General features: G+C 35.6%; 2 protein-coding genes and 1 long non-coding RNA gene across 6 annotated transcripts in view; 1 reads left to right on the top strand and 2 right to left on the bottom strand.

Moving 5' to 3' along the window:
- Positions 1-1,356: 1,356 nt before the first annotated feature.
- On the bottom strand, positions 1,357-6,207 carry LOC130050078 (uncharacterized). Its single transcript, XR_008798465.1, has 3 exons — positions 6,088-6,207; positions 4,860-4,922; positions 1,357-1,806 (listed from the first exon to the last, which is right to left on the bottom strand). It is a non-coding gene; the product is annotated as an uncharacterized LOC130050078 (long non-coding RNA).
- LOC125660243 (uncharacterized) lies at positions 2,077-7,276 on the top strand. Its single transcript, XM_048892077.2, has 2 exons — positions 2,077-2,852; positions 3,399-7,276. Exons 1-2 carry the CDS (start codon positions 2,094-2,096, stop codon positions 4,968-4,970), a joined length of 2,331 nt encoding a protein of 776 aa, XP_048748034.2. The 5' UTR covers positions 2,077-2,093; the 3' UTR covers positions 4,971-7,276.
- A 1,600-nt stretch (positions 7,277-8,876) lies between these two features.
- Positions 8,877-26,105, bottom strand: part of LOC125657889 (protein neuralized-like) — a 37,004-nt gene continuing 19,775 nt past the window's right edge. For 2 of the 4 annotated variants that reach the window (XM_056148718.1, XM_056148717.1), the window contains exons 2-6: positions 24,840-25,349; positions 22,099-22,119; positions 20,858-21,409; positions 11,650-11,769; positions 8,877-11,353 (exon numbers count right to left, since the gene is read on the bottom strand). In XM_056148718.1, coding sequence (XP_056004693.1) covers positions 10,860-11,353; positions 11,650-11,769; positions 20,858-21,409; positions 22,099-22,119; positions 24,840-25,349 — 1,697 coding nt within the window. In that variant the 3' untranslated portion in view covers positions 8,877-10,859. The remainder of the gene's footprint in view (positions 11,354-11,649; positions 11,770-20,857; positions 21,410-22,098; positions 22,120-24,839; positions 25,350-26,105) is intronic. The other 2 variants (XM_048888776.2, XM_048888775.2) reach the window with 1 other exon arrangement.

Raw genomic sequence — 26,105 nt, 5'->3', positions numbered from 1 at the left:
CTCAAAATAAATTTCGCGATACTACTACGGATTTAGCAGACGAGAATTCTGATGCTATTTTGAATGATATTCTGGATTTAGAGGAAGAAAGAGGGAAGAAACCAAATTTTAAATTGAACTTTGACCTTAAAAGTGACTGTTTTTCTGATATATCAGATGCAGACAATGACCTCTTAGTTCAGGCCTCACAGGAAATAGAGAAAGTGGACAATTTCGAGCGATTTGCATTGCCTTTACAGGAACACGATGTACAAGACTTTGTTTTGAACTCCAAACCTGCCAATACCATTAACAAGACACGTTGGGCAGTGAACGTCTTTAATTCTTGGAAAAACGCGCGGAAATGGCACGGCGAACTTCTGACTATGTCGAATGAACATTTGAATTCGGCATTGAAATTCTTTATTCTTGAAGTACGAAATAAGGCAGGAAAAGAGTACTATCCGAACACAGTGTATAAAATAATCATATCACTGCAGCATCATTTGAGAGCAAATAAAAGATTCGTCAGGTCATCTGCGATTCGCAACTACAAACGCACCTCCGATGAACAATTACAGTGTTAGTGATTTTATTCAGAAACCGTCCACAGTGTCCCCGCCGGAGCCGAAAAAAGTGAAGCTCAATGAAAGTGTTTCCTTTGGATCGAGAAAAGAAATAAACATCACTGCCGGGGCTGTAACAGTGAATTTGCGACTTTAATGTGCATGTGTTTAAATGAATGATTGTGACATGGATTTATAACTGTGGTGCCTTAACGATTTCATATCCGGATTATATCGGATTATTCATGAAACACTCATTTCGTATAATTTACTGGAATATTTCATGCCTTGAATATTGTATTTGATAAATAATAAATATGTTTTCTCGAACAACAAAGAGTGGTCTTTGTTCCTGGTTTTTACTGTCAGTCCAGTATTTCTCATAATATTGGCCTGCTCTTGATAATACTGGGCTGCTCTTAATAATACTGGACTGCTCTTAATAATACTGGACTATGTTCAGTACAGTATGAAAAATAAAGTACTGTCAAAACAATGAACTGACGTCACAACAATGTTTTAAAAATAGCCCCAGGCGCGTCAGGAAATTTTAACAAGTTGAAGTTGTATGAATAACACATTGTTGTGGGATTTAAATATCATGAATAAAGGAAAGCCGTATCAATTAGGGTAATAATTCTTTAGTTTTTAGGCTGAAGGTAACTATTCAAAATGTAGTTTTCTACCCTTCTTCCAAACTCCCAGGGGGAAAGAACTGTGAACATAAGGGAGATACATCAGTGTTTAATTATCATCAACAAGAAAAATTGATGAATCATTTTTTCTTTGAAAAGAGGGGTGGTAAAAAAGGACCACAAGCTACAGCTAAAGTGGGGAGGTCCTTCGGCAAGTAAATGACAACTCCAAAATCAATGGTGGGAAATCATACAATTTTATCAATCACCTAAAAAACAATATGCTATGTAAGAACAAGAACTTAACACAAGTCTCTCTCTCTCTCTCTCTCTCTCTCTCTCTCTCTCTCTCTCTCTCTCTCATAGAAGCCATTTTACAGAAGAGAGTTCGATCTGTAGCTCCTTGATGTTTCGTGTTATAATTTTTTTCATTGTACTTCAGAATTCAGATACATTTTTCATATTAGAATTCGTGCTGTACATAGAGACTCCCGTTATGTTTTCTACTCATCTTTGTATTTTCAAGGGCACATTTATATGGGCTGTATCACTTGCCTGGTGGCTTCCGTTTCCTTCATGTCAGTTTTCTTTTCATCCTTGGATGAATGGCGGTGGTTCTACAAAACCTACAATGGAGGAGAAGGAATATGTCCACAACCTGACGGAATGGATCCATGATGATACAATGAGATTTTACATTCAATCTCACTTATTATTTTGTCCGGGGCAAGATATGTGCCTTGGAAAGCGTTTTATGAGAAACTTCACCTTTACCTTACCGTTTCGAAGTTGCTCCCGTTGTAAATGTGAATATGAATGTACCAGAAAGAAGAATTGCTGTCCTTGGAGACTTTACCAGCAAGATGCAAAAACAACACCAGACTATATATCATATGTTGATTATAATGACTATATGATTTCTAAATACGTTAATGTATCGTTGCAGTGTATCACACCACAGGTTAATAACCAAAGCTTACACCGTTCCACGAGATCGTTTTATATGATCTCCAAATGTCATTTCAATTACGGCGACTTTAGAACACGCCAAAGATGTGAGCAGTCTTTACAAGAAAAAGATCTGTATTTGTACCAACCGGTATTTTCTACTATTTCCAATGAAACTTTCAAAAATCATGATTGTGCCGTTTGTAACGGAGAACATATGAATAGCCTTATTCCGTGGAAGTCAACGTTGATATGCTCTTCGAAACAAATACTATTAAAAAGGCGTTCATTCCCTGAGCTGCAATCGGTCGTTTATAAAAACAATTCCTTCTGCAACGTGGTATATATTCCACCACCATCCACACAGACGAGTGAATGTGTAATCAAGGAATCGTATGTCAGCATTTGTAATGAATCTGGACAATGGGAACATTTTGATAGCAAGATCTTGAATGCGTGTCATTCAGGTGTAGTGCACGTTTATTTAGATTGTAGTTTTACATTTGAGAGGAAATTGTACAAAAATGTCTTCTGTGCCATGTGTAACATCCCAGATTGGATTAATCATCTAGCAATGGAGTGTATATCTTCCATTGAAACATTTAATTGGAGAGCCAAGTTGGTATCTTTTTCAGCTTTAATCGATTTTGAAGCCAACGACGAAGTGGAAATCCCAGATAAAGGGACAGAGTGTTCTGTTGATTCATTATATGAATCTCGTGTGGTAAGTTAAATTCAGAAACTACTAGTGTTAAATCACGTTTAGCGTTATAGAATCTTTTGTTACTAGTAAATTCTTTGTCATTTTCTGCTAATGGCATCGGCTGCAGTGCCTCAGTAGTTGGAGCGTTCGCTTCGTCACTAGGAAGTCGTGGGCGTGAACTCCACCAGTGTCTTGGTTGCGTCAGACCTAAGATTTCGACGTCAGTAATGATTGTTTCTTCGGCAAACGCTGGATATAAAGTGAGAGTCACGGGTCTTTCGGATGACACTAGGTGTTGTGGCACGATAAAGACCGCTCCTACTACTCTGCTTCTGAGCGTCACGCAGATATTTATAGTAGCACTTCACATACCGCTGATGACGTCTCAATATGAATGAAAAATTCTCAAAGGGGCGTAAATCAACAAATGAACAAACGCTCTCTTTTTTATAATTCTTGCATTTTTTTAAATGGCAATTATACTTATTTTCTTCAGAATAAATAAATTTAAATAAGATTTTTAATCCATATTTCAACGTGGCATCTCTCTTTATTTGATTATTGCAGGATGATTGTCTTCCCATTGTTTGTGAAGAAGGAATGGTGTACACAGATTCGGAGTGCATTTCCATTCATCGGGTGATTAAGAAAAACAATTACGAAATAAATCTTATATTTTATCCCACTTCCAACCATTCGTCGAGCTCACAAGTTTCTTCTGTAGATATATTTCGTTTCGTCAAGAAGTTTTTGCTCCTACACAGACTGTGGGACTATCTCTGTACTTTGTGGATACTTCACCACCCCGATGAAAGGCTATGGGACGAGGAATCATATTACTTCGTTGCAAACATCGAAATTTCTGTTTCTGTTTGGCATGACTATAGTAACTTCATACATCATCTAAACAAAAGACTGAATGAGATAGATGGTTCTATTGTTTCCAATTTTCTTGTTTGGCATCTGGGACAATCATTTTCGAATTATTTTGAAGCTACCATGAATGCATTGCAATGTTTGCAGAACCCCATGACTAGAGATGTTATGTTAAAATCTGGGTTTTACAGAGGAAAGGTTTACGAAACTACAGTATGTTTTTCCACAGAGACTACTCTCACTTCTTCAATGATCGCTGCTTGGTCTCTCTGTCCAAGACTTGTAATAGATAAGCTTAAATTTCATGTAGTGATATCTAATTTCACTCTTTATTTTGTTGACTTTGATTTCTATGTAGAATCACAGTATTTTAGGGAGTCAGACGACAAAAGTCAAGTAGAGGTGTGTGTAGAACAGTATCAAATAGCAAGAAGAAGTTCGCTAAAAATCCAAGAGTTTGACCTCGAGGAGAAATATTTGTCCTTTGTCTGTACAATCCTTTCTTCATTTGGATGCTTGGCCACTTTATTATCACATATATTTTTCCAAAAAGCAGATTCTCTCCATAAGTATAACATGATGGCTCTCTCCTTTACCCTGCTGCTTGCGAATGCAGTGTATTCAGTCTCCAAACTCGCTCGCTCTTACCCTATCTTATGTATTATCATGGGAGGTTTAACCCAGTTTCTCTGGCTAGAAGTGGTGAGTCTGATGTTCATGTCCTGTTTCTTAATATTCCGAACATTAACATCCTGGAATATTACGAAAACCGGTAGACGGCCCCCAGTGCAACTTCTGATTAACCTCGCGTGCAGTTTTGTGGTTCCAATGTTTTGTACAATAACGAATATTCTAGTCAGTCGATTTTTCTACCTAGACCAAAATTCAGGTTACTCATTGTCATCCTGCTATATATCAAGCCTATATCTTAATATCTTTACCTTTTCCATTCCTGTTGCCATCATGATTATTCTTAATATTTTCATGTTCCTTATTATTGCAAGAGAAGTCCGTACAAAGAAAAATATTGCAATTTCGAGCACGAAAGAAAGACACCAGCTGACGATTTACCTTAAGCTCTCCTCTATCACCGGATCCACCTGGCTTTTGGGTTACTTATATCAGATTTTTCCGCTACAGATATTATCTTACCTTCATATAATTTTCACCGGTAGTCAAGGCTTATTTCTTTTCTTTTCCTTTGGATTGCCGTTACTGTTAAATTATGAAAGATCAAAAAAAAAATCAACTAAAGATTATTAGAGCAACATTTTGTCTGCGTCTGTCATATTGTTTATGTGTATTAAACTTGCTACTTTTTCAACTTTCTTCAGATCAACTGTTTGTATATCCCCACATTTAGAGAACGAGACAACCCTGTTACTTGGAAATACGAAGATTTTGGCTAATACTAGTAAATTGTAAGGGTTTGGGCTGCTAGCATATGGAATGTCGATATTGGCCTGGATAGCTCAGTTGTTAAAACACCGAATTAGTACTGCAGGGATCCCTGGACTGATTCTTCGTCCAGCCATAGTTATTCCCCTTTCGTGTTATATTTGCCGTTGACCACCCCTGGACTTCAGGTGAAAGTTCTGTCAGGAGCAAATGAATCTTATTTGTGTGTCGTCGAGGGCGAAGACAATTTAAGGCGGGAAGAATATAGTACTTTCGGCTATATGGACAGTAGATATTGGCCTGGATACCTTAGTGGTTAGAGCAGCTGACTAGTAATGAAGGGGTTCAATTCCCAGTCCAGTCATAATTTTCTCCTTTCCTGTTACAGAGTAGTGGCGACTCGCATGAACCTTATTTTTAGCATGTGCGTTTTCAATTTGGTAATACATACATTGTACATATGTATATGTGTTTAATAATTTGAAAACAATAAACCAGGGTAAAGCAATATACACTTGCACCTGGCAAATTAACTTGCTTGATCTTCTTAACAAGAAGAATATGGAGTCATGTACTCACAGCAGCCATTTACATGTATGTTCCTTCCCTTAGCAATGTCCTTGCCGCTACCCATTAAACTAAGAATTATAGTTTCCACTAATCCTATGTAAAGCCCTCTACTTAATGCATTCCTTGCATTTTTTCTACAGGATCCCAGTCCAATGTCTGCTTTGTGTCGTTTTTGTGATATGGAATTTAATGGTGGTGTGTGTTGGTTCAATGGCATATTTCTATTTATTGTAACTGGTCATTTCACTCATCATATGTATTTCATAGGCAAAGGTTTATGTAGGAGACTTTCAATGGATGTTGATGTTCCCTTCCATGTCTTTGATACGAAAATATCATATATGTTTTTGTCCTTGGTGTTCCATTTTTCCTCTTTAAATTTCATCATATGGTATATAATTGTTGTATTTACCATGGGTTCAATGTCTTCACATGTTCCTCCATTGTTGCTTGCTATGTTGCCGAGGTATGTAAAGTTGACAAAACCCTCCACCTTTCACGTCTGATCTCCACGTTTTTTCTCTGTTTTGGTATCATTTTCATAGTTTTAGTCTCTCCATTCATCAGCCAATTATGGTCTGAACTATCTAGGGTAGATCTTTCATATCTTGTATATATTTATGTTATGACACCTTTCATTTAATATCATGATCTTTGACCTTGAACTGAAGAGTTTGGCCTAATTTTAAGAAAACATAATCTAGAAGGTATATCTGGAGCTATGTTAGGTAGGGATTTCATATTTTGTATATAGATTCTTTTTGGCAAGAAATTGTGAAATTTTGACCTTAAAAGTTTGACCTACTTTTTAAAAAACCCGTACCTATTCAATATCTCCTGAACTATTTAAGGTAGGGTTTTCATATTTTGTATATATATGTTCTCTATGACTAGACCTCATTATTCCGTAAAGTTTGACCTTGTGACCTTAGAATTGGACTGACTTTACAAATTTCTGACCTATACAATATATCCTGAACTATTCAAGGTAGATCTTTTATATTGTCTATATAGATTTCTTATGAACTTTATACTACAACCTTGGAATTTGATCTACTTTTAAGAACACGTAACCTATTAAATATTTTCGAAACTATTCAAGGTAGGGCTTTCATATTTTGCGTATAGATTCTTTATGACAGGGCCTTGTGATTTAATCATATCGATCTTATGACCTTGACCTACTTTTTAAGAAACCGGACTTAATATCTACTGAACTATTCAAGGTAGATCTTTCATATTTTGTATATAGATTCTTTATGGCAAAGTCCTTGTTACACTTTGCTGACCTTGATCTCGAAGTGTAACCTACTTTTAATAAAAATTCTGACCAATTCAATATCTCCTGAACTATTTACGAGCGCTTTCATACTTTGAAAATAGATTTTTTGTAGAATAGGGTCTTTCAAATCATACAATGATGAATGACCTCGTGACCTTAGTCTAATCCAGAACAGCAAGATCCTGTTAGTCATATTGGTGTTGATGCATATCTATGTTATGTGAATTCATTTTCAGTTATGTTGTGATCCTTTACGGCTAGGTTGGGACCACAATATGGGGTCAAAAGTTTTCGTACGAAAAAAATTGATAAAAAAATCTTTAAAAAATCACAAAAGCTGAACAGCAGGGCCACAGTAACTCGGGTGACCTCTTTGCCTTAGTTTTGAAGTAGCTGGCTTGTTTCTGGCAGTCTTTATACAATTATGCTTTGAGTATGCCATCGGCTGATTATGAGTATGCCATCGGCTGATTATAAGTATGCCATCGGCTGATTATGAGTATGTCATCGGCTGATTATAAGTTACCATCGGCTGATTATGAGTATGCCATCAGCTGATTATGAGTATGCCATTGGCTGATTATGAGTATGTCATTGGCTGATTATGAGTATGACATCGGCTGATTATGAGTAAGCCATTGGCTGATTATGAGTATGCCATTGGCTGATTATGAGTATGTCATTGGCTGATTATGAGTATGACATCGGCTGATTATGAGTAAACCATTGGTCGATTATGAGTATGCCATTGGCTGATTATGAGTATGTCATCGGCTGATTATGAGTATGCCATTGGCTGATTATGAGTATGTCATTGGCTGATTATGAGTATGACATCGGCTGATTATGAGTAAGCCATTGGCCGATTATGAGAATACCATTGGCTGATTATGAGTATGCCATTGGCTGATTATGAGTATGTCATTGGCTGATTATGAGTATGACATCGGCTGATTATGAGTAAGCCATTGGCCGATTATGAGTATGCCATTGGCTGATTATGAGTATGTCATTGGCTGATTATGCCATTGGCTGATTATGGGTATGCCATTGGCTGATTATGAGTATGCAAGTGGCTGATTATGAGAATACCATTGGCTGATTATGAGTATGCCATTGGCTGATTATGAGTAAACCATTGGCCGATTATGAGTAAGCCATTGGCCGATTATGAGTATGCCATTGGCTGATTATGAGTATGTCATCGGCTGATTATGCCATTGGCTGATTATGGGTATGCCATTGGCTTATTATGAGTATGCAAGTGGCTGATTATGAGAATACCATTGGCTGATTATGAGTATGCCATTGGCTGATTATGGGTATGCCATTGGCTGATTATGAGTATGCAAGTGGCTGATTATGAGAATACCATTGGCTGATTATGAGTATGCCATTGGCTGATTATGAGTATGCAAGTGGCTGATTATGAGAATACCATTGGCTGATTATGAGAATACCATTGGCTGATTATGAGTATGCCATTGGCTGATTATGAGTATGTCATCGGCTGATTGTGAGTATGCCATTGGCTGATTATGGGTATGCTGATTACTTACTATCCAATCACCAAATGTTGTAAATTTTTATTTGAAACATATCATAGTTAATTATTTTCTATTATGATCTCCTTCAAAATATCATAAGGTTTCAGTGATTAAACTCATCATTGATCAAATATAGTTTGGGATACTGCTGCAATATCTTAATAAGGTTTAGACCCAACATCTGCATTGAAGTTAAATTCGAATTTTAGCTAATTCCATGTTTTCTCATTTACTGTTTTAATGTTTGTGATATTCATTGTACATCATGGAGTAATGTGATTGTCAATAAAAACTTCTCTTAAACTGCTGTTGATATCATAGTTGTTAAAAGATACAAAGTTTAAGAAGTGTATTATATTGATAACAGCAAGATTTAGGAATAGCCATGTTTATTTTAGTACGTACAAGTCAAGTGAAACCACTACCACGGATTTACTGACAGTAACAGCACTCTAGAAAATATGTACAAGTTTCTATGGCAACGAAATGTAAAAAGGAAAATCATGTATGAAGTGAAATTAAACAATAATTTATTCATATTTGAAGTACTTCATCAAACTTGAACACAATCCCTCATACATGTGGCATGACAGGAATAAACTGAGTGAGAATGTGGAATTTTATGTCAAAATTGTCATTTCCAAGTACGTCAACACTTTTAAAGGATTATGTAAGAATCATCCCGATTTATCAAGACAGAAATCACATGTTGTAAGAATCAAATTCCTCTTGAATTTCTATGACAGGCAAATCTTCACATGAAATCAAATATATTGACAAAAGAACTCTTAAAAACGTGGTTCAGCAGTGAAAAAAAGCTGAACAAGTGACAGCTTGGATTGCAATCAGATCTGCTCCAGTGTAGACCCAACAAAGCTATGGATCTAATGTCAGCAAGACAACAGGCTACAGGCCTGCTGTGTCGCAGGGTCATATCACAGTCAAACATGAAAGGGAGACAACCTCATACAGTGTTCCAGTACAAACACAAAATGCTACAAGAGGATAGCAACAGATGAATCCAATATAATGGTTTGTTTCTTGGGTTTCCCTTTTTGCGTTTGTTTGTTTGTTTTTTTTTTTGTTTTTTTGTTAAGAAATTGACGTCCATTATGCCATATAACAATATATCAATATAGAGTCACCAAAGAAAGTGATTTTTCAAACAAAAATGATGATTACCTGAGAAACCTATCAGAAGCAGTCAGTGAACAGTAGCTACTTTGTGTGGTACATGTAACATTTTCCAATAAGTATATATATCATTCAGTTCAACATAAACAAGAGTCTACCAACAACAATCTGAGCAGATTTCTATCAAGTGTGTTTCTGCAATGTGATAACACAAAAATATATCATTTTCACATCTAAATAGCAATTTAAATCATATGGTATCTACAAATCTTTGTAACTGATAACAAATGTGCACATACATAGTTATTCCACAAAATTTTTATAATTACCATAGAGTACTTTATTTTTTCTATACAAAAAGTAAAAGATTTTTTTTAAAAAGGGTTCAGTTTTGAAGTAAAGCTTTAAATAACATTATGAAAAGTCAAGCTTCAAAAGAGATGTTGCTTCTGACAGAATATGCTGGAGACAATTTTGAAATACTATACCCCATAGCTCAATATATTTTATCATCGAATGTAAAATAAGCAGAGAACTTGTTTATAGGAAAACAAAATATCCATGTGGTGTATTCAGTATGCTAATGTCAGTTATGTTTTATGCAGCTTGGAAGTGACTAAACAAGAAAAAATCGGTAGAAATATATATTAATTTAAATCTATCAAAAAATGAACAACTTGATAATAAATCATTTACAGCCCATTTTTATACATAACACTTGAATATGTGAGCACCATTAAAAATCAACAATGAAATTTTAAAATAGGTGCATCTCCAAGAGTCCATATACACATTAAATTAACACTTGGATTCTCAATATTGCCCTAGTCAATATCATACGACATAACACAATACCGAACCTTTAACCGTACCTCTGACTCTGGTTATTGCACAGTCAGTAACACTATGGAAAACAAAAGTTGTGCACAGTGTTGAAGTCATAAAATGCTTTGAACCAAAATCATAAAACTAGATGTAGTATTAATCCTGCATTGCAAGAAGCACCATTTTCAATGAAGAAAAACTTAATGCACTATACCTGGCATGAATATTTATCATTTAAGACAAGGTATGCTAATCCAACGAATCTTCTCTCTATTGATTTGTAATAAAGTCAATACTAAATGAATATTTATCATTTAAGACAAGGTATGCTAATCCAACGAATCTCCTCTCTGTTGATTTGTAATAACAAACAATAATAATGCTAATTCACAGGTGTCATGTCTTGTAAATTCTAATCACATCTTTAATTTCTTGCCTACATATAGGACAGAGGGCGCTTTTATGGTTTTTAACAACAATTGCACACTCAAAGCACATGCACATGTGTCCGCAGGTATACAGCACAGCATTTACAGCCCGTTCATAGCACACCGTGCACTCACTGGCTTCACTGTCAGCACTAAAGTCCATGGTTGTCTCTGGAGATGTAGGAAGTGACATAATGTGTCCAGATTTTTTATGTGGTGACATCGGTTCAGACGACGTCACTCCTGTCGGAACACTGTAGCTCCTCATCATGCTGTAATTAGACGGCCCTGAGTGATGAGGAGTGGATCCGGACGAAGCTGGGGTGGGGGTACTGACTGGTACATGTGCTGTGTTGGGATCTCTCGGTGGGAGAGTCACTGTCAGCTGTGGCATGCTGGACTGGGTCATAAACGGTGTGGACCTCGGACGGGGTGGGATGGGGGGAACATGTGTCGTCACACCTAGAGAGACATAGATAAAACTTAATAAGATAAACCTACCTTGTACAGAGTTTTAGTCTGTATATATGCTATCATGGTTATTAATGTGAAAAAAAAGCAAGAAATTAATCATCACAACTTGTTGAACTTTGCAGATTATATTAATAGGCAATAAAACAATAAACAAGAAGCCTACAATGTTTACTGACACTTTAAACTCCAGACATTCAGAAGTTTTTGTACAGTATTTACTGTTCATAAAGACTGTAAACTGCTATGACTAATATAGACTGCCAACAAAAATCCAAAATGTTTACCAACGCTCCGGATCTTCTGAATGTTTCCATAAACATCAAAAAACAGCCACAGAGGAAGAGTCTTGTCTACATGCATCAGAGTGGCGACCTTGGTGTTGTTCTTAGAGTAACGAACTTCCCCTGAAAATTAATATTCCAATAAAAACATTTTCTTACACAACAACTAAGCAGAAACAATTCATATGTTTCAAATTACTAGTCCAGCTTTCCACCAACAGGTAGGAAATAACTCGCAAAATGATAAATATCATATGTATCTAGAAATAACCGAGAAAGTTAGTTGAGGGGGTGTTGGTTTTGCAATTTTCACTGATTCTTGGAAATAAAAACTATACATGAATTAAGACATTCAGTTTGTGATAATCTAAGTTCAGAAAGTCCCCTCTTTGTGCAGATAAACATTTGGGTCACACAGTGGTGTCTGGTGTGGAATGAAAAAAGAAAGATGATGGATCTACTTCTAAAATTACCAAAGAAGACAAGACACAAGGTTATAAGATTCTATAAAGCTATAACAGACTCATACATTATAAGGTTAAAAACAGACTCATACCTTATAAGGTTAAAAACAGACTCATACCTTATACGGTTAAAAACAGACTCATACCTTATAAGGTTAAAAACAAACCTGTGTTTAAATTATATGTTAAAAATGGACTAAAACATTATAGGTTTATAAAACAGGCTCAGATCTTATAAGTTTATAAAACAGGCTCAGATCTTATAGGTTTATAAAACAGGCTCAGATCTTATAGGTTTATAAAACAGGCTCAGATCTTATAGGTTTATAAAACAGGCTCAAATCTTATAGGTTTATAAAAAAGGCTCAGTTCTTATAGGTTTATAAAACAGGCTCAGATCTTATAGGTTTATAAAACAGGCTCAGATCTGATAGGTTTATAAAACAGGCTCAGTCCTTATAGGTTTATAAAACAGGTTCAGATCTTATAGGCTTATAAAACAGGCTCAGATCTTATAGGTTTATAAAACAGGCTCAAAACTGTTTAAAAACATTAGTGAGGGTAGGGCGATAGCCTCATTCGGTTAATATCAAAGCAGAAGTTCGAGTGACGTATAAGTCATTCTTTAGACATCCATGCTTGCTTGTAGACAGCATGAATCATGGGGATGATGATCGCTGGTTTTCCCACTCACTCACCCATCACCTGTCAATCATTAATACATTCATAGTAAACGCCAGGGTACAGCCTAATGATGATTTGTAAAGTTCCTGGTACCATTAGCTACTGTTCACTATGGATACAGTGATCGGTATCCTCTTACATTCAGATATACATCTATGGAGTCTTTAATGCCCAAAATGAATGGGGGGGGGGGGGGGGATATCAATCCCTAATGATAGGGCAAGACCTTCACTGAAGTCATACACATTGTTTTGTGGTGATGATTTACGGACAAATGAAATTAGTTTAAAATTTTCAAAGATGTTAATTTGTTTTTTATAGTTTTATAATGTATGTGTGCCTATTTTGTTGGTGGTATTCATGTTTTTGCATCATAGGTGCAGAAGAAAAAGTGTGAACTTGATGACCCCGATAAAATATAAATTATGTACTGATGGATTATAAATTATGTACTGGTACTGATGGATCATAAATTATGTACTGATGGATTTTCTAATAGTGGATAATTTTCTGTGCTAGTTATTGATTCAATAAACAAAATAAATGTGGTATATGATCTTTCATGATTAAAATAAAATATCAATTAATTTTGAATGTCATTGTTATTCCCTACACAGGAATGGAAGTCAAGAGAAATGTGGTTTTGGTCACTAATACTGGGTATCCCTACGATTAACACTGATTAACACCGATACAATGCACATAACTGCTCGTAGGCGACATGTCATTGACTGACAGATGCTCCGAATGGTCCTTTGGGGGATGTTCTAACTTCTATGCCACTCTTCCAACAATGTCCTTCCAAGTTCTTGTGAATGAATTCTGAGGTTGGTGGCTACACACACATTTTGTCCCTCAGAGTTCAATCAGATTTAGGTCCGGGGACATAGCAGGTCAATCAAGAACATTGATTCATTTTGGAAGAAATTTTGGGTCAATATTGCTGTGTGTGTGCATGCATTGTCCTGCTGAAAAATTAATCCATTACTTTGCTACATTAATGGTACTAACACAGGCTGCATAATTTTGTCTACATACCACCAGGTAGTTAAGGTTGCATTCAAAGTAACCAACTGTGAGCGAAAATTGGTGCTAATCGCTCCCAAAACATGATGCTACCTCCAGCAAATCTGTAACGTACAAGGACACAATTGTCGTATGTTCAGGTACATGTCAGTAAGCTTCAGATCTGCAGTCAGCATTACTACCACTAAATCTTGATTCGCCAGAAAACAAGACCCGTGTCCAGTTTTGGCATTGATTCAGCCTCTGTCTAGCCTGCTGTACTCTGTGACATCAGTGATGTGGTTTAAGTTGCAATCCTTTGTAAAGTCTTTTGCAGTGGATCCCTGCACATTTCAATATTCTTGATACTAGTTAGCATGAATGTTCCTACTATGAAGTCCAATCATTTGCCTTGCCATAGTTACAGCAGATTAAACCTATCCTGGAAGTGACATTGTCGTATGTTCACTTGTTGCCATAGTTACAGCAGATTAAACCTATCCTGGAATAACATTGTCTTATGTTTGTTTGTTGCCATAGTTACAGCAGACTAAAACCTATCCTGGAAGTGATATTGCCATATGTTAAATTTGCTTGTTGACATGGTGTTCTCAAAAACAGTTGATCAGGTTTTGGGCTTTCATTTACTGATCCTGTCCAAACATATCATTGACCAGCTTATTGAACAACGACCAGCTTATTGTACAGCGACCAGCTTATTGAACAATGACCAGCTTATTGAACAGTGATGATGAACATTAAAAGTCTCTTCACAACGACCAGCTTATTGAACAGCGATGATGAACATTAAAAGTCTCTTCACAACGACCAGCTTATTGAACAGCGATGATGAACATTCAAAGTCTCTTCACAACGACCAGCTTATTGAACAGCGATGATGAACATTCAAAGTCTCTTCACAACGACCAGCTTATTGAACAGCGATGATGAACATTCAAAGTCTCTTCACAACGACCAGCTTATTGAACAGCGATGATGAACATTCAAAGTCTCTTCACAACGACCAGCTTATTGAACAGCGATGATGAACATTCAAAGTCTCTTCACAACGACCAGCTTATTGAACAGCGATGATGAACATTCAAAGTCTCTTCACAACGACCAGCTTATTGAACAGATATGATGAACATTAAAAGTCTTGCTACTGCTCACTGGCTAATTCCATCCAATTCCAGCATACTGACAGCTTTATTTCTCATTTCATTGAAATAGTCTTATTTTCTATCTGTACTGTTCAATTTGCATCTGCTATCACCAGCAGAATTGTTTTATCACAACAAAACTTGTTTTCTTACCTTTTAATTATTATTTATAGTGCCCAGATAATTTCATGCAATGCTACTCACATCATGAGGATAAGGTTTGTTGGTACAACAGGTAAAGGATTTTCAAAGCCAGTATGATCGTATGGTGAAAGAAGATGGCAATAAATATCATAATGATACAAAAATAATTATTTGTGGAAAAAAAGATGTGTTGCATTTTTAAAGTTCATCAGTATATTCTCTATCCAATGTAGTACACACAGAAGCATAAATTCATGATTACATCGAATTGTGTATAAGTTCCAATTATACTCAATCTTTAAAATGTTAAAATTGTATGTAGACAATGTTTATATCATTATCTATTAACAATTTCTCCACATGTCTTTCATTCTCCACAGGAATATGAATTTGGTCTGTTAATCATCACTTTAAGGAGGCTCGATACACCAACCAAAGATGGCAATAAACAAATGCTAGCTGCCATGTCACCCAAGTAACATGAGTAACTATAATGAAATAATATAACAACACTACAGACATGGTATCCATGATGGTTCTGGAGAATTTTTTTTGGAAATTTTTAATTTTTTGAAGTAGAAAATTAAAGAGGTGTAAATAGGACTCTAATGAAATAAGATTCTTAAACCTTAGTCTAATAATAAGTGACCTCTGGTTGGAAGTACCCCCTTACCAGAACATATATATATATATATATATACCCACTAGCATATCAAAAACAAACACTGTCATAACATGAATCAGGGGCAGATCACTTAACCTGCTAAAAACTCCTTCTGTATTTCCAGAGTGCAGTGCATCATCATCATCATCATCATCTACAACCAGTTTTGATTATACAGGCCATGTATTAATCCTCATGTTGAGGGTGTGGCCTGTCTGTCAAGAGCGAAGTCTTCTTCTCCACGCCTGGCGATCCAGTGGGTTGGTAGAGTCCATGTTCAGGGCTATACGATCACGCTTCATGAGTTCCTCCCAAAGAAAGTTTTGGTCTGCCTTGACCCCGCTGTGTTGCAATGTTCATGCATCTGACCTGCGAGATCCAGCTTGTGCTGCACTCAATGTGTCCAAGCCATATCTCAGCCTGCCCAATTGGAGAACTTCAGCAATGTCTCTTATTTTGAGCCTAGATAAAAGAGTCTCAAAGTGGATGTCTTCTTCAGGTTTGACCAGGCAGGTCCATCTTATCATGGCTCTGTTGTTACTTTTAAGGCGCTTGACGGTGCGCGCTGATGTTGCCCACGTTTCTGAATCATAGTGCATGACACTCCTCACACAGCTGGAGTAAACTTGACCTCTAATTGCAGCAGGGAGTTGCTTGTTTGAGAGGAGAGGAAGGAGTTCTCTGAACTTTTTCCAGGCTACAAGCTCACACACCCCCACCGGACGACATGGTATCTCCGAGGTAACAGAAGTCAGCGACCACATCAAGTGTGTCACTTTCAACCTCAACCTCGCTTACTGGCCTACTGTCCATTGGTCTTGCTGTGGGCATGAGTATTGTGGGTCCGGTCTGATTGGACCTTTAATTCCACTACAGTTCTTGTGGACCCAGCAAGAGCAGTTGGTGCAGAAGATACGAGTTTCTTCCTGTTCCACTTAGGCATATCGAAAAAGGGTGCTTTCCTGATCTTCTCAGGGAGTCAGGGATCCTTAATGCTGCTTTCTAAGACATTCTAGATTACACTTTTTTTTACACCCTTTAACATGAAAAATATGCATCATGTACATACCAGTTAATGATATTGATATAATTTGAGGTCTGACTCAATATTGATTCATGCAATACTAGTACACAGTTTTTTTCTATGAGTGTGTTATCAATACAATTGTATCTCTCCTTGTCCTCCAAAACAAATATTGATTAGAAAACATGTTCCGCTTGACTTAACAAATTGACTGCAGGTTTGACAACACCTGGTTACACATCAGACTACATGATGCTTTATTTATCTGGTCCTCTATTTAAATGGTCGAAGTGAAAGTAATGAACACTTTTTATGTTGTCTTGCAACTTCACATAAACAGAATTGGGTTGGGCAGACAAAAACAACCAGCGAACATCAAATGACCCAAGACTAATTACTGTAGATTCCCAAATAAACATGAGGAATTTATTGTCGCGTAATTTCGCAAGAGGTATCATTCGTGAAATAAAATAATTTGCTTTTATTTTTCTGTCGTTACGGGGCCTCCGTGGGCGAGTGGTTAGAGCATCACACGGCCTCTCACCTCTGGTCAGCGTGGGTTTGAATCCCGCTCGCGCCGGTAAGTGAGAAAGTTTCCAAGTTTACTTTTGGAAGGTCAGTTGTCTCTTCCCAGGTACATTGTATCTGGGTTCTCTCTTCCACCAATAAAAACTGGGTGCCACCAGATAACTGAAAAATTGTTGAGTGTGGCGGAAAACAGCAAAACAATCAATCAATCTGTCGTTAAAATACATGTAAGAACTCTTGATTAACAGACAACAAGCGAATTCTTCATGTTATATGAGTCATGTAATTTAGTACACGTGTAAAATAACATATCTACAGTACTTATCAATATCTTTACCATGAATCCATGATATAAAACAAGATGTGTGTGTAAAATATTATGCTTCCGAATATGACCATGCACATTTAATGCAGCAATGGACCTTGACCTCAATGAATAACATTGACCTTTATTACTCGGACAACATTATCCTTCTGACACATGTAAGCTAGTTCACCAAGAATGAAGTCTCTTTTTATGACCAAGGCTAATAGACCTTATATATATATATATATATATATATATATATATATATATATAATTTTATATATATAAAAGCACTGAAAAGGCCACGACACTGTTGGTTATTTAAAACTCAAATTTTCGACATAACCACCACCATTTTTATCACTCAGTACAATAGTGTATCACTCTTCTCACCAATGTAGTTTATCGATACTTGTCGTTTTTGTGAGTTATTTGTTTATGTAATATATGTCTCTTGATAAAGACGCGGGTTGCGTCGAAAATTTGAGTTTTAAATAACCAACAGTGTCGTGGCCTTTTCAGTGCTTTTATAAATTTCTTTATTGGCCTTGTATCTTCTCAGATCCGACACTTTAAGAAAGTAGGGTGTTGTTGGGTTTTTGTGCTTTTATATATATATATATATATTTATAATGTAAAAAAAAAATACCTATCACAGAGCTACGGAAAGTTAACAGAAAATCAGATACTAAAACATTACGCACAAACATCCCTTTTGCCATCACGCATAATCCGAGAAATCACAATATCTTCAATATCTTCAATACAGTGAAAAATTGTTTCCCAGTACTACAACAATCAAGAAATCTAAAGGATATTATTTGGGAAAATGACATTATTTATCTAATGCAGAAAACAACCATCAAATTTGAAGAAACTCCTAACCAAAGCTAGATTTACGTCTGATAAAGAAGTATCTACCGTCTCCAAATGTGAAGACCTACATTGTGGAACCTGTGGTTTTTTACAAAAAGGAAATTCTATTACATTTAAAAACGGAATTACTTTTGAAGTTCGATTAAATATGAATTGTAAAACAAAAAACGTAATTTACTGTATGACCTCTGAAGGATGTGGCAAAAACTACATCGGACAAACCGGGAATAAAGTATCCGACCGAGTACGTGTCCATAAACAGCCAATCAGGAACCCATCTATGAGGAACACTCCCTGTAGGGAACATTTTGATGTGTGCGACAGAGGACATTTAAAAAAAATTCCGTTTCATAAAGTTATACAAGAAAATAAACAATTAAGGCAGACAAAAGAACAATATTTCATTACTAAATTTAACCCGAGCGAAACTGAATGGATAATTTACTATAAATGTCACATGTATAATTGAATTCATAATGTTTTGTGAATTGAGATGTTTGTAAGCATGTGAATATGTGTTACACATTATTATAATGTATAATTACTTTGGCACTTTCTTTGAACATTTATTGCACCAAATATTTTACGTTGTCTTTTACTAAGATGTCATAATAACGACGTCTAGTTATGTTATTGTTGCTTTTAAATTCCACTGAAGAGCGTAGAGCGAAAGCGCTTTGGAATAAATGTGAAATCTTCATCTGAATTATTTCCTATATTTTGCCTATACCAAGGACTTATTTTATTCTAATATATATATATATATATATATATATATATATATATATATTCACTGTATTGTTTGTTTCCTTTATAAAACAAAAAATATTAAAATCTAACACAAAAAGCAAAAATTTATTTAAAGCAACCTGACCCAATTTCACAAAAATAAATTGACAGAAAAATTTCCATACCTTAGGTTTCATCTCACTCTGTATTTAAAATTCAGAATCTAGTTCACTGATAGCAGTTTGATTTGCAGAATCTAGTTCACTGATAGCAGTTTGATTTGCAGAATCTAGTTCACTGATAGCAGTTTGATTTGCAGAATCTAGTTCACTGATAGCAGTTTGAATTGTAGAATTACACAGGCTGAGTTTTGATACCTGTATAAACCTGATACTCACACAGACAGTGACGATGATATCAATGAATTATTTCCTGTAATCCTTATTACTTGTACATGTATAGCAATCTGGACATAAATTCGCAAGTAAATCATTTGGTTTTTCTTTTCGTGTGTACTATTTCCCCTCTAATTCTCTTTATTCAATGTTTTGCTGCTTGCCAAATCTGAATTGTACCAGCATGTGTTGAAGAGTGCAATTTTACGCTTCTCAACAAAACAGACACCATACAGATTTCTTTTTCAAGTTGAACAGTTAAATAATGAACTGTCTAATTGCTCCTTTAGAGTTGTAACAGTTTAAATTTATTTTTGTTAGACATAATGAATGAAAGTGTGAAATCTCTTTCATTTTTTATAACACACGTTATTTGTGTAACTTCAGTTATTTCAGCAATGTTTTCAAAAAAAATTCTGTAGTGAAATTCACATATGTATACTATATAAAGATTTATCAAAGAAATTAATAAAGTCAAAATTGGAGACCAACACCTTGAGGTTAAAATTACGGAAGTTTCTCGTGAGTGATATCATGTGGTATTCAACAGCGTCTGCATCCAAAAGTATAAACTTGAAGAAATAAAAGAGATCAACAACACATCATGAGAAATTAATGTTGAGGTCAACTGACTTGAAATGATTATGAAAGATTCAAAGTATGTTGATCACTGTCAGAATGTGTAAAATAGGAAGAGAGACCCACAGCTCAAATGTTATATCACATATTTTTGTTCCCTTTCATAAAAATAAATCTATAAATCCATATAATATTATAGGATTAAACATTCTTTTTGAAGAATTTATCGATGTGTAAACTCTGGACATTTTACTCACAAACTATGAATAAATGTGCGAAGTTTGTGAGTAATATGTCCAGATTTTACACATTGATAAATTCTTCAAAAAGAATGTTTGATCCTAATAATTCCAATTCATTACCTGTATTATCAATTTCAAAACTTTGAATAGTTTCCCAGCAATATGTTATTTGTTTTCAGTTGCGTATGTATACATAACGTTTTTGGATTTATTGATGTGTAAATTTTCATTAAGATTTATTTTTGTCAAATCAAAACAACTGTGATAAATAACATTGGAATTATTAAGGATTTTTACGATTGCACATGTATGCCTTACCAGTACGTAAATGTATGATTTCAATGAGCATGAAAATGAAGAGAGTATACACAATGCAAACTTATGAAGCAGACGTTACTTCTACCCACCGTTCAGAGTTAAATGAAAGCACAATTCATCCCCAATTTCCGGTGTCCGACAGACGTCTTTATTCACCACCCAATATTCCTTCCGATCCAACAAAATGTCGGAATCATCTGGTAGATCCTCTGTGTTCACCTCTCTCGGATCACAGGCTGTAAATCCGACTGCCAGTCCACCAATGAAAGTCCTCTCAATCCCTAACACCTGTATCACAATTTTTTCACCACATTTCAGTGGTCGAGATGAAAACACATATGCATTACAATATTCGTCATCGGCTCTCACTGCAATTGTTCGATTTGCATCCACCACTCGTATATTTTTGCCAGTCAGTTCATGCCAACCCATGGGCCTGAAATTAACGTTTGAGTAATAGCGTATCGGAATTGCGGGTGCTGTAGGGGCTACTGTGGACTCACTGTGTAAGTTTCCCACACTAGACGTAGAGAACTGGGTCCTGGGCCCGGAGGACAGGGACTCCCTCCGTGGTATGGGGGGAGGGAGGGCATTGTTTAATCCCCCTATGGTTCCAAGAGGGCCTGAACTGTTAAGCCTCTCTGAAAGAGAACACCAACCTTGTTATCATTCCAACATAAACTAATACACTCCTCTGTAGATTTACACTTCGATAGGTGCTTATAGGTAATTGATGACAAGTAAAAAAAAAAGTCATAATCTATACCATGTAAATAACATTTCAAAAGATGTAGTAGTAATATAGTATGTCCTTGTGATTTTCACATTTATGGATGTAAATTACTATGCAATAATTTAACCAGGAGTATCTACATTCTATTTCTTATGGAAATTATGATGTTTTTCAGGGACTATTTTAAAACTCTAATATAAAAACATTTAATTCTTAGAGGTTACAATCAACAGGTGCATGGGATTAGGTTAATCTGGAGAGCCACTGAAACAAACACACCACGACATATGTGCACTTGACATCAGGAAACATTTCAAAATTAACATACAATACCACACATGTTGGCAGCTAAACAGCCTACTGTACACAACCAGTATTATGTGTACAAGAAGTTAAAAAACAAGACGAGACGCAGTATATAATCAATTCCACACGTCCATTAAACACAGAGGAGCTAGGGTACTTCAAATTGTAATATCTTCCTGTTTTCACAGTATTAAGAAAACAAAGGGTAGATTACTTTCACCTCACACTTTAAATGTCTGAACAAGATCTATGATTTAACGGCTGATACATAAAAACTATCAATATACTCACTACTTTGATTTTTACCCATATCTGAAAACAACCCAATAGATCTCCATGTATGCAGTCCAGTTATTTTGACAAGAGCAGACGTGGTCTCAGTGACTGAGTTGGCATGCAGGCCATATTTCCTGATTCAGGATATCAAAACTCGAGACTTGAGTAGGATAGGAATGGTGAACATTAGAAGTGTCCTCACACAAAACAGAAAACTGTCTCGTTGCTGAAGTTTCACAACACCGTTACTTTTTCTTCTTTTTTCTTTGACCTTATTTAGCCTGGAGGATGTTGTGAACTTACGAAACTATTAGCTGAAGATATGGTTATGAAATAAAGACCCCAACTAAACAGGATATTTAATGGCTATATGCTTACTTGTGTCGTGAAAACAGACTTGGACTTTTAACTGATCAATTGACACTGTGTATTGAGAGAGATAGCAGTGTCTACATGTATATATTTAAACCTGACACGTTTTTTTTTCTTATATAAAGAGTGAATTGACTTGCGCAATGAATAAAAAATAACAAATCATGGGATATGAAAATAAAGACTCTACAACAAAACAGTCTACCATTATTAATCTGTAATCTGTTTGTTAATATGTTATGCTTATCATGAAGTTAATATTTTTAATAATGTCTTATCATGTAACAAGTGTGTCACCCTAAGGCATACATGTACACTACAATATGATTGGGAAATTCCCATCATTATCAACCGTACAGTGCAGTAATATTGACCTAATTCTTTCAGTAAATATCATATACATTAGAAACGTTCCCCTCAATGACCTTGGATCTTTGACTTGCAGCTGTACCAAACCCATCTGAAGTGGTTCAGGCACCATACCAATTTTATAGATGTACACTGTTTGATGTTTTTAAAGCTTATCTTCAGAAAAGCTTGAAATCTTGTGAAATGTGGAGCACTATATAAACATTGTGGTAATGTTTATATCATATGTGTAAAAAAAGTTAGATAATGTTAGGGTGTTTTGAGTTCATCTTCTCAGACAGTGTCATATTCCATCCAATATTCCACGCTCTACCATTGTACTCCAAGATGTGTGTGACAGTGAAAAATGTCCTTTATCATGTGTATATTTAGTACAACATTTTGTGTGAAAGTGAAAAATGTCTTTTATCCTGTGTATTTAGTACAACATTTTGTGTGAAAGTGAAAAATGTCCTTTATCATGTGTATTTAGTACAATATTTTGTGTGACAGTGAAAAATGTCTTTTATTATGTGTATTTAGTACAATATTTTGTGTGAAAGTGAAAAATGTCTTTTATATCATGTGTTTGTGGTATAATATTTGGTGTGACTTTAATCATGTGTTTGTGGTGTAAAACTATTTATTTCTATTGTATGATAGTAAAGAAAATGTGAAGATTAAGTACTAAATAACAAATGTGTTTACTGTAGCTGGTGTGGGTGGGACATAAAAAACACAAAGATTTTAGTAAGAAATCATGAATTCACTATGTTTAATCATAATGTCACATTTAGGTGCATTTCCTGACATCTTTTCTTAATGACCCAAAAATCACCATTATGCTATGCTGTTTGACTTCGGAAAGTACAGACTGAACATGTCTGCCTTGATCAAATCAAAATACGTTAATCGTAATATTTCAGTGTTACTGTACATATGTAAAAATAGTTTTGGTAGACTGGTAGACGCATGATTTCCCATAGAAATATCACCTGAAAAACTTAAATGTCTGACAATTTTCAAGGAAAAAGTAAAATGGCACCAATTTTTGTGATGTCATGTTAAAAACTATAATCAATCTAGGTGAAAAATAAATTTTTCATTTTCTGTTCAGTGTTTCCACAAGGAAATGGCTGAATTTGTGAGAAATCAAAGATTGTTTAAGATTCAGGGCCAGACATGGCTGTTGTAGCATCTAGACGTTTGTGGCGTACGCTGGTGACGTCTTTAGTGGGTAAACATTTTTTGAAGGGATGTAAAACTCGAAAACAGTCAATCTCAATTTAAAACCAAACAATGGTACACACCCAGAGTGTTTTTCCTTGCTTCACACACACACACACACACACACACACAATATATATATACATATACATATGTATATATATATATAATATCCAAATAGAAAGAGTTGATATCACACAGTCAAAATAATTCAATAAAAAAGCAGGAAAATATACAGTTCCAAAATATATTTAAATCACTAGTGCTTTCTGGCCAGAAAGCGCTAGTGATTTAAATATATTTTGGAACTGTATATTTTCCTGCTTTTTTATATGTGTCTATTCCTTTGAGAAGCAAATTATGGATTTCCTGAATGATATTTACTTGGTTTAACCAAAATTCATTTATTCTCGGAGCACTTTTGATTTCATTGAAAGAAGAGTTGTCTTTTTTCATTTATATATGTGTGTCTGTGAAATGAATTTCAAACTTTCTGCACTTGATCACCTTATGCAATTGCTTGTAATATGCTAGTCAGACATAATTGACAGACATTTCAGGTCTAGAGTTTACACAACTGATCTCCTCTCATTAGTGCACATATCATTATATCATAATAAAATAACTTTTAGAGTACATTTCATGTGCCAAAACGAAATTCAATGTACATCAATTGATTTTTTCACATTTATCTCGCTTTCTGTATACATTGTATGTTTGTATAAGATAGTAACCAGTTTTTAATAATCCTATTAAAACATGATGTCAAGACATGCTATTCTATTAAAACAAGTTGGACAGGTTCTTACCTTGGGTTACGAATTCGATGCCGATGGTATTGCCGTAAATATCGAGTAGAGTCCACAGAGGAGAGAGCGTGGAAACACCGGAGAAAAAAAGTCCAATATCCTCCCCATTAATACCGTACATAACGTCCCCATTACGAGTGAAATAGAAATGAAGGATATTGTTATAAGCTGCATAACGCTCTCCTAACGCCTTGGCCCAGCAACCTTGCTTGTTGGTCATGTCAGGACATGCATATCGGGGGAGATCGGATCCCCGCACCGAAGCAGGGTCGATACTAGTAAACCCAAATCGCAACACTCCACTCCAGCTACTGGAGGTCTCGGCGAAGCGGATGTAGACTTTCTCATTGATGGCGATCGGACGGCTACTGAAGCAGATGGCTTTGCAGAAACTGTCTCCCCGTTTTGCTATTGAGTTGTCATTTAGAAGGATCACATTATCACCGTGGATTTCATGAAATTTAACAGGCCAGCTTACATGTAGAGATGCCAAATCGCCCGTACTGTGTCCTGAAAATAAAATAATAAAATTTGAGGATATATACATTGCATTTACATGCAGTAGTGTACCTCTGACAAACATTGGCTAAACTGTGACAACTGTTAAACCACTGAAAAAGTCAGACTGCGTGGACATCGAGTTTTATCATCATGGATTATATGTTTGTGTATTTTTGCATTTGGAATGTGAGAATTAATAAATAATGAATGAAAACAAATAATTTTTATATACTTTTTGCTGACTTGCACATTGTAAATGTTAGACCTAATGGGTCCATCAATGTGGGAGGGGCCATCAATGTGGGACACAAAGGGAAGCCACATGTCTGGGAGGGTTAACCACCATACCCTCTCACAAACAATCGCAAGAATAGAACTCAGATTGCAGAGGTAAGGCATGGCTATATATTGCCATTCCATAAGGACTATCAGCTCACATATAAAGACCCAAATAAAAAGGGTTATATTTTTAAAATCCTCTTACATCTAAGGCAGCTTGTTTCTGGTTTCTGATAAATTTTACACAAAATCCCTATATTTTAAATTTTGCAGATGTATATTTCTTTTTTGTGTGTGGGTGTAAACTGCAATCCAGTAAAAGATGGAGTGATAAAATGTTCGTAAACTGCTGATGTCATGAGAACGTCAGTTATCGCTTCCAAGAGTATTCTACTGTTGTGAAAAAATTATCAGTCATAGTGTTTAAAAATACTTCCCTTCGGAATGTGAACAAGCGAAGAGAATTTGTCTTATCAGGATTTCTTG

The sequence above is a fragment of the Ostrea edulis genome, chromosome 9 (genome assembly GCF_947568905.1).
Source record: "Ostrea edulis chromosome 9, xbOstEdul1.1, whole genome shotgun sequence".
NCBI classification, from domain to species: Eukaryota; Metazoa; Mollusca; class Bivalvia; order Ostreida; family Ostreidae; genus Ostrea; species Ostrea edulis.
Note: the sequence above shows the minus strand (reverse complement) of the source record. Positions and strands in the feature narration are given on the sequence as shown.